The sequence below is a fragment of the Neomonachus schauinslandi genome, chromosome 16 (assembly GCF_002201575.2).
Source record: "Neomonachus schauinslandi chromosome 16, ASM220157v2, whole genome shotgun sequence".
NCBI classification, from domain to species: Eukaryota; Metazoa; Chordata; class Mammalia; order Carnivora; family Phocidae; genus Neomonachus; species Neomonachus schauinslandi.
In genome coordinates this window covers 10,665,768-10,676,055 of record NC_058418.1, presented here as the reverse complement: position 1 = coordinate 10,676,055, position 10,288 = coordinate 10,665,768, and the positions used below count along the sequence as shown (strand labels likewise).

The 10,288-nt window shown below is 39.6% G+C and overlaps 1 protein-coding gene across 1 annotated transcript in view; it reads right to left on the bottom strand.

Moving 5' to 3' along the window:
* Nucleotides 1-6,515: 6,515 nt before the first annotated feature.
* The window catches only part of ZNF235 (zinc finger protein 235), a 25,797-nt gene continuing 22,024 nt past the window's right edge, over nt 6,516-10,288 (bottom strand). The window contains exon 4 of the mRNA XM_021681314.2: nt 6,516-9,015. Coding sequence (XP_021536989.1) covers nt 7,076-9,015 — 1,940 coding nt within the window. The 3' untranslated portion in view covers nt 6,516-7,075. The remainder of the gene's footprint in view (nt 9,016-10,288) is intronic.

Below are 10,288 nucleotides of genomic sequence, written 5' to 3'. Positions count from 1 at the left end.
GGGGGGGGTATTTACACTGATTTGGGTGTTATCTAGGTATATCTGTGGGAAGAGGTGAGCTTAGAGTCCTCCTACTCCACTGTCAACCCCCTAGAACTTTTATTTGGTTATTTTTTGATAGTCTTTATTTCTTAGTTAAGATTTCTTATTTTTTCCTTCATGGTAAGGATATTTTCCTTTACATTTTAAGCATAGTTTATAATAGCTTTTTTTAAATAATAGCTTTTAAAAATCATTGTCTGATTCCCACATCTGGATCATCTTGGCATTGATCTCCATTGATCTGTTTTCTCTTGAGAATAGGTCATGTTTTCCAGTTTTCATTTTCTCAAATATCTAAATTATATCCTGGGCATTGTGATTAATATACTGAGGAAACTGGATTTCATTATGTTCCTCCAGAGTATTTTTAAAAATATTTTTATTAGGCACTTAATTTAGTTGGGCTCAACTTTCCTGTGGGTGGCAGCTCAAATTTTAATTCACTTCTGTTAGTATTGGCTTGGCTCCTTTAAGTATCCTCTGTCCTTTATAGTTGAGGAGTCAGCCACATATTTGCAAAATGTTTATACACAGAATTTGGAGCTTCCCTTCCCTGGCCCTCTTCCAGGATATCCTACATACCTCATTTTCCAATAGCAGTTACGTATAGGCCTTGAACCCTTTTGTTGGAAAACTTAGGGTTTTCCATGTATGTTTTAGCTGCCCTAAAATAGTGCAGACTGGACTTGCTTTCAGGGTTAAAGCCATAAAAAGTAGGAAACTGACCTTCTATTATTTCCTTCTTCCAACTGTTGACCCATCTCCAGAATCTGCCTGCTTTTGTTCATTCTCCAGTGCCTTTGGATAGTTTTAATATTTGGTCTAGAATTTATACTTGTTATCTGCTGGAGTTTTAATGCAAAATAGAACTACTTGGCCAGCACATTTAAAATGCTTCTATCATCATAAAATTCATATATGGTTACTTATGGTTACTTGTTTACATATATTTACACTATTAAGCAGTGCACCTCTAAAGCCGTTTTCCAGCTACATCATGACAACTCGTGAAATGTTGCACAGATAACTTATTCTAACAATTGATCAATCTCAAAAGTCTGAAACTTTTTTTTTTAATCCTGAGTGTTGGCATTATTACTGTAATAGCCTTTTTCTGAGAATTGCAATATTCTTAAGTGAAAGATAAAAATTGGGGTTGGAACTAGTGGGCAAAAATATACATAAGTCACAGCCTATCTGGACCACATATTGTAGATTGCTTCATCTAGCATATATTCCTAACCCAGTTTGCTCTTCTCTGCCTCTTCTATAGACTGGGAATCATAAACACTCTTGAAGTATTTCTTCCTGTGTTAGAGGTTGACATGAGACACAGTTTTGGGCACTGGGATGTAAATGGAAGTCTGCTCTCCTTTCCAGATATAGGGGGAATTAAGGTAAGAGAGAGTGAAAAGGGGGTAGAAGTAATGGATTTTAGGCCCTTGTGAGTTCTAAGTTATTAAAATGAGAACAAAGAGGGTATAAGCTGGTAAAACAAGAGCTGGTGATTAGATAGAATGGAATGTTTGAATCTGCGATTACAGAGGGGTTTCCATTTACATTATCTTATTTTATTTCTATTAACATATAGTATATCATTAGTTTCGGATGTAGAGTTCAGTTATTCATCAGTTGCATATTACACCCAGTGCTCATTACATCACATTCCCTCCGTTTACTTTCTTGCTGGCAAGATGTTACCTTTGGAGCCAGGGGCTGAGGTGCTGTGGAAGACAAGATCATTGGTGGCAGAGTAGTCAAGGAACTGAGAGGCCAGGGTTTTGGAAGTGGATATAATAATCTGCAAGTAGTCTGACAAGAGTAGTGACAGGGTAGCAAGACTGGTTCTGGAGATAAAATCAAGGAACAAGGAAGAATGAACAGAGACTGGTAGGTGGCTGCACGAAGGAATAGTGGGTAGTTTGTGCAAATTAATGGGGGGAGAGGGAGATAATCATTTGGAAGGGAAAATGAACAAAGATACATACATCCTATGTCCAAACCTGGTAACTGGTGCAAGGAGCATGAGAGAAAACAGGAGACCATTTGGAAGAGTTAGAGTCCTTGGTGGGGGGACAGCTTTCTTCATTGAACTTTCATAATAGTTATTAACAATGCCTCATTTACAGGTAGAATTTTTTTTCCCATTAAACTGTCCAAGCCTCAGGGCAACTGTATCAACTGCGGAGTTGGTAAACTTTCTTTGACCCTAAACGTCTATACTCACTAGCTCTCTTTTCATTTATATATAAAAATATATATAAATTTTAACCCTGGCACATTTCAAATATAAAGAAAAATATAACCATTTACAAGCCATCCATTTACAAGCCATCCAACTTTTGTGAATCTACCCAATTTCCACCATGCATTATAACCTCCCCATTCCTGTGACCTGTCCCCCAAAGGAATATAATACAGTCATTAAGGATTAATTTCATGAAAAAAAGTACTTATTGCATATTTCTAAGGTGGTAAATCAAAAACTTTAATAAACATGTCTAAACCATATATCTAAATAAAATCAGCACAAATAAAAAATATATTAGGGTACTTTGGGAACTAGAGTTTCATCTGAATTTAATTCCCTTCCCAATTTTTATAAATTACAAGATGGGGAGAGGAGAACCTGAAAGGGAATATCAACATTTAAGAAAATAATCTAACTTTATTTCACATGAATAATATAACTGGTTGAATGGAGATAAAAGAAATAGGCAAACTAACTTTGTTTAAAAGTACTTTGTCTATATATACTTGGTCTAAAGAGAAAAAGAACCATAAACAAATCCTGAACACAATCAGGTTTGTTTTTTACAATGCTCTTGTGTAGCAACTCCAAACTACTTGCTATGTATTAGAGGACTAAAAAATCAGTAAACAGATTGATGATAGTGGGAGCCAATTTGACTGTTGGAAGTTAACATGGAATACGGAAAAACTAGAAATACTTACTTGAAGTTGAAGGTATCCACATTTTACACATACATACATAAACATGAAAGACTGGTATCTCAATAATGATAACATACAGCACCCAGATCTTAGTTTCTAAATACCAAACTGCTCAAAGGAATCAGGTCTCTGTAGAATCTGTGGCTGCAGCAGACCGTATACAAGATAAACTCAAGATTTTATTATACCAGAAAACAAGCATTCATACTGATGATAGAGAAAAGAGACCTAGGGAAGAAGGGAAAGCTCCTCTATAGATAGCATGCCAAATGCTAAATATAACAGGAAGGACGGACCAAGAAAGCCATCACTTTGCAATCATAGTAATAACTGTTTCAGACAAAAATATCAACACTAAAACTAGCAGGTGAAAGATAATAGGTAGTTACTACATAAAGATCTCCCCACAAATTAGTTACTAATTTCAAGGGCAAAACAGCAACTTTATAGTGGAGATCCTTGAAGTCATCAGTATATTCAAGGGATCAAAACTATCACTGATAAAACATATGTTTCCTGTTGTAATGCGCTGAGACTATGTATCACTCATGGAATATTCTTGCCACGCTAATTTGAATTTAATTACAAGGAATCAAACTCATATTTAGAGATAATCTACAAAATACCCCATACTCTTTGAAGATACCAATTTCATGAAAGACAGAGAAAGGCCGTGGAACTGATCCAGATTCAAAGACTAAAGAAACATGACAACTTTATGCAGGGTATGACCCATCTTAAGATTTGATCCTGGAATAGGAAAAAAAAAAAATTGATATAAACATACGGGACAACTGTGGAATTTGAGTAAGTTGTAGATTAGAAAATATTGTAAGCAAAGTCCGGTAGTCTTAAAATATGTTTGCAAATTCCTTGACACTTCTCTTACCAAGAGGTGGAGTCCATGCTCCCTCTCCTTGATCCTAGATAGGTTTTTGTGACTGCCTCCTCAGATTCTAACACTTGTAACCTCCAACGGTAGATTAGACAAGGCCATAGTACTCCTGCTGGTTTCTCTTAGGATACTCTGAGCCTCCACATACCGTCCAGTCAGTATGAAGTGGCCATGCCAAAGGGTCCACATAAAGCTAGAAAGACATGCTTGAGGGACAAAAGCTGTTTGGGTTCTCTCAGCTCAGGTGCTAGACAACTGAATGATCTGGTTGGACTCTAATCACAGTAGATACACTAAGGCTATTTAGGAATTTTGTTGTTCTTGCATCATTCCTGAAAGTTGAGAATACATTGAAAATATAGGCTTTAAAACACTCTCAAAACATTACAAGTTTAAAAATGTATTATAATAACCCCTTTTAAAGTAATCAGATCACCTATAAGTGAAACCATATGACAATTGTCTTTCTCAGCTTGACTTATTTCACTTAGCATAAACCCCTCCAGTTCCATCCATGTCGATGCAAATGGTGGGTATTCAGCCTTTCTGATGGCTGAGTAATATTCCATTGTTATCTATAGACCACATCTTCTTTATCCCCCCATTCGTCTCTTGAAGGGCATCTTGGCTTCTTCCACAGTTTGGCTATTGTGGACATTGCTGCTATGAACATTGGGACGTAAGGACTAGCATGGAGGACATTAGGAGAAGGAAGGGAAAAATGAAGGGGGTGGGAATCAGAGTGGGAGATGAACTCTGAGAGACTATGGACTCCGGGGAAACAAACTGAGGGTTTCAGAGGGAAGGGGGATGGGATGGGTTAGCCTGGTGATGGGCATTAAGGAGGGCACATATTGCAGTGAGCACTGGGTGTTATATGCAAACAGTCAATCATGGAACACTACATCAAAAACTAATGAAATACTGTATGGTGACTAATAATCAGATCATATTTATACATATATGAGAATATTCTACATATAGATCACAAACTTATAGGTATGAATGATTTGGTTACCTTTAAAGGGGGCATTAGAGATTTACATGTATATATATTTCCTACAAAACCTTATGTCTCTGGCCACTTTTCTATGCATATTCTGGGTATTTACCAATGTTAGTAACCATAAATTTACTTTTTCATTGTATTCTGCATAATATTCCACTGAATGGATAAGTCCTAAATTGTTCTGTCAGTCTAACTGATGAATGCAAATTGTGCCATTACCAATAATGAAACAATAAACATCCTTTCATGTGGATCTGTAAATAGGTTTCATGCCCTATGGTGAGATAAGATTATTAGATTTAGCTCTAAACTTTACATTTATTTTTTATTTTTTAAAGATTTTATTTATTCATTTGACAGACAGCGAGAAAGGGAACATAAGCAGGGGGAGTGGGAGAGGGAGAAGCAGGCTTCCTGCAGAGCAGGGAGCCCAATGTGGGGCTTGATCCCAGGACCCTGGGATCATGACCTAAGCTGAAGGCAGACGCTTGCACCCCAAGCTTTAGATTTACATTAGATTTAGCATTAAGGAATGTTTATTTAATTTTACTGTCTCATAGTTTTACTGTTTTGGTAAACAGTAATAATGGTCACTGTAGATAATTTTTCAAAAAGCTAAAACCTCCCTAAGCCTCTCTGCCAGAGTAAACCAGGTAGCATGTGTGTGAACATCCCTCCACATATTACCTCCTTGTATGTAAGCGCATCTGTAGGTATACATATTATTACTTGGGCCACACATACTGGGAAGCCTCTAATGTAGCTTTCTCATGAATGATGGTTCTCTGTCCTTACAAACCAGGTCCTTTTTTTTTTTTTTTTTTTTGGTGGCTGTGTATTAGAGTATATTTATTCCACTATTTTGCTAATACTTATTTCCTTTAAAAAATCAGTATAAACATCCTTATGTACATGCTCACTTTTGCTATAATCTCTTAAAGCATCTAGTGCTAGGATTGCCAGATCAAAGGGTATTTTGATATATATTGACCAGTTTATGTCCACTCCTGACAAGAGGTATTGAACACAGAATGCCCTGTCAATGGTAATCCACCTAAATTGTTACATCCCCCAATAAGAACCCAACTGGTTTCTTGCTCTGCCCTCCTTTGGTGGGGGGGGGGGGGGGGGGGAGAGATGGAGGTGGGGTGTGACAAAATTAATGTCCTTGAAATCTGCCAAAGCCCCTGCCTACACAGGTCTGGATGAAGGACTGTGCATAGGAAAGGCAATCTGACCTAAGCGTGAAGGGAAATAATGAGAAGAAACCAATTACTAACAATTCAAGTTTACTAAAAAACTTCTTGTCATTAGTAACTACTTTTAACACTTTCAAAGAGTAACAGTGAAATCCTACCTTAATGAATTAGGGTCCAAAATTTCCAGGCATATAAATTATAGTATGTTATTAGTTAAAAACAGTATTTTCAGTCTATAAAATACAAACTAATGATACTAAATATTACACTGTACACAAGGGCTGACATACTACAAAGAACCAGGGCCGGATGGAGGATGGGGGCCATTCACAAATTGCATCCAAATTTGCATTACTGCAGATGGCAGCATGACATGATTTTCTGTACTTGTCCTGAAATCTCATTAAGGCTACTTGCAGGATTCCTTTTGAGTATGTTATTATGAAATCTGGGTAGGGGAGTACAATTTTCAAATACTTGTCCTAATGATAGATTTTCTCCTTGTTCAGTAATTGCTGGGCATCTATTAGGAGCCAAGCACACTTCTACACGGTAGAGATAAAGCAGTGAAAAACATCCTTCCCTACATGGAGGTTACATTGCCATTGCTGTTAATTTTACTTGTCCCTTATACTTTCATTAAAGTTCTGCCCCTAATCTTCATTTATAAGGCCTCTTTCCTGGGTAGACTCAGATGAATTTTGAAATTCTTTTGTGTTGCATCCTGAAGATTGGGACATTCAGAACTCAAACATTGACTGTATTTATAGGTTTTCTCTCTGTGAAATCTGATGTTTGTAAAGAATTTATCTCCCAACTGAGTCCTTAAAACAGCACTTTACAGAGCTTACTTGCATGTGAAGATTCCTTGAGGCTTCTGAGTTCTGAAGGAACTTTCCACAATTCCCAGCATCGACTTTCCAGTAGAGAGGAGGATGTGAACTTTAACTGAAGGCTACACCACACCTCACATGTCTACAGATTTCCTCCAGTGTGGACTCTCTGATGGTATACAAGATGTGATCTCTGGCTGAAGCCTTTACAACAGACATCACATATGTATGGCCTTTCCCCAGTGTGGACCCTCTGATGTGTGTGAAAATGCGAGGCCTGACTGAAGCCTTTACCACACTGCTGACATGTATAGGGTTTCTCTCCTGTGTGAACTCTCTGATGAGCACTGAGCCCAGCACTCCAACTAAATTCTTTCCCACATTCCTCACATTTAAATGGTTTCTCTCCAGTGTGAATTATCTGATGAACTTGAAGATTTGACCTCTGGCTGAAGGCCTTACCACATGTATCACATTTATATGGTTTCTCTCCGGTGTGGACTCTCTGATGGGCTTGAAGATGTGAGGCCTGGCTGAATCGCTTCTGACACGCTTCACACTTGAATGGCTTCTCCCCGGTGTGGACACTCTGATGAGCTTGAAGATTTGAGGCCTGACTGAAGCCCTTCCCACACTCTTCACATTTATAAGGTTTCTCTCCTGTGTGGACCCTCTGATGATTGTGAAGATTCAAGCTCCAATTGAAGCGCTTCCCACACACCTCACATTTGTATGGTTTTTCTCCAGTGTGGACCCTCTGGTGGGCTTGAAAATACGAACTCTGACTGAAGCCTTTACCACACACATTGCAGCGAAATGGTTTCTCTCCTGTGTGAACTCTCTGATGGCTCTGAAAACTTGAGGCTGAACTAAAACCCTTCCCACACTCTTCACACTTATACGGTTTCTCCCCAGTGTGGACTCGTTGGTGGCTGTGAAGATTAAAGCTCAAACTGAAGCACTTCCCACACTCATCACACTTGTATGGTTTCTCTTCAGTGTGGACTCTCTGATGGGTATGAAGATTTGAGCTACAACTAAAGCGTTTACCACAATCTCCACATTTGTATGGTTTCTCTCCAGTGTGGATTCTCTCGTGGGCCTGAAGATGTGATCTCTGAGTGAAGCCCTTCCCGCACACCTCACATTTGTAAGGTTTCTCTCCAGTGTGAACTCTGCAATGAATATTCAGATCAGTGCTACGACTGAAGCCCTTCCCACAACTTTCACATCGGTAGGGTTTCTCTCCCGTGTGGATAGGCAAATGGGCATAAAGATGTGAGGTCTGGTTAAAGCTCTTACCACACTCAAGGCATGAATAGGGCTTCTCCCCTGTGTGGACTCTCTGGTGAGTTTGCAGATTTGAGCTCTGGCTGAAACCCTTCCCACACTCATGACACCAATAGCGTTTCTTTCCTGTGTAAACACTTTGCTGAATGGGAACAGCTGGGCTATAACTGGTGTCCTTCTCATGTGCACTGTAAGCGGGGGACTTCTTTCCCGAGTGTACCTGTTGATGAAGTTCAAGACTGGGGCCATCACTGAATGCTTTCTCACATTCACTACAGTGGTAGGTCTGCTGGATAAGAGGGGACACCTTACCACAGTCACTATTGTGAGCTTTGTCTCTTTTGTGCACTGTACCGTCATCATGGTGGTGTGAAATACAACTGAAAATGTTAACGTATGGAGCAAATATACATAACTGGCTTTTCATCTGAGTCTTACAACTTCTCTGATAATTCTGTGTTTCACTGAGATATATTTTACTCCAAGAATTATGAGCTCTCCCAGCCAGACATTCTTGCTTTTCAATAATCTTGGAATGATCCTCTAGAAGATTCATGATACAGCTGTCCTCCACAGAAGCCTGAATACATATTCCTGCTCCCACTTGACAGGGGGACTCACACTGGTCGGGGAACTGAGAACTCGTTCCTTGAATATTTATCACAGAGTCGTGATTTTTGTTTAATTTGCTCACAACATGTCTCTTGATTTGCCAACATGAAAGCTCTCCCAATGAAAGGCACCTTATTCCTGCTTCATGAAGAGTCTCCACCTCATTTTGATTCCTGCCTCCTGAAAGAATAAGGATAAAGAATTAGGGACAGAAAGAGACATCAGCAAGGTGGTAAATGGAGAAGCTCCAAGCCCTTGTTCCCCAAAGAAAACATTAAAAAAAAAAAAAAAGGCTAGCTGAAAAAGATCTATAGCAAACAAGGGACCTTCCAGTAGAAACAACACACTTAAAATGGAAGGAAATTTGGGATCAGCCCAGAGTGAGGGTTTAAGGTCTTCTCAGGTCTTTACGGAGTATGTCTTACCTTGGGGCTGTGTGGGTTTTTCCCCATTCTCCATATGCAGCTACTTTTAAATGTAGTGGCAGTTTTACTTATGGTAAGGTGCAGTCTGAAGGATGCAGGAGCCCACCTCGCAATTCCCTACTTCAAACTGGGCAGAGCAGAGCAGACTTTATTTGCACTGGTCTAACCTGTTTGGGGGCTGCTGGAGGGACCAGTGTCTGTTCTGCCTGACTTGGAGACAGAACCTCGTGGGAGCTGCAGGGGGATTACAGACCTGCAGAAGGCTGGGGAGAATGATTACATGTGAAGGAATGCAAGAGAACACCTATGTCCCCATAGAGCTAGGGTGAAATTGAAAAAAACCACTCAGGCCCAGGCAAGACACAGGCTCAGAACATTCCTGAGACGACCTTAAGCCCTCACCACGGGGAGACCCCAGGGTTCACAACACACCCTGCACATTAGTGAAGGTCTTCCCTGGAAAAAAGAGCTGGTCTCAAAAGCATACAAAAAACCCCACAAAAAAAAACCCAGGAAAAATATGGCCTATTTGGAGGAGTAAAGTGGCAGCAACGAATAGTCTGTGACGGGTATCAGCAATATCAGACAAGGTCTTTAGAACTGTCTGAAATACACTCAAAGAGCTACACGAGAGAGCGACGTAAGCAGGAAGACAGAATGGGATGGTCCAGCCCTCAGTACTACACAGGAGCAACAGATAACCAACACCTCACAGACAGCAATGACTTTGTGAGAACTCTGAAAACCAGTTAAGCTGCAGCAACTAATACAATGTTTAACCAAGTAAAAGATGTACTCAAAGCTCTACAGAATTTCCCAGAGTTTTTGCCTGCCCCACCCCTCCTGGCGAGTGTGCAGCAAGGGTGGGAGGAGGCTGCCCAGTTCCTGGTTGCAAACAAGGAAGCCTAACTCCTACAAAGGAAAATAACTCCAAAAAACCAAACCTACCAGAAAAGACCCCAAATAGCCAAAGGAATACTGAAAAAAAAAAAAAAAAAAAAAAAAAAAAACAACCCAAAGCTGGAGGC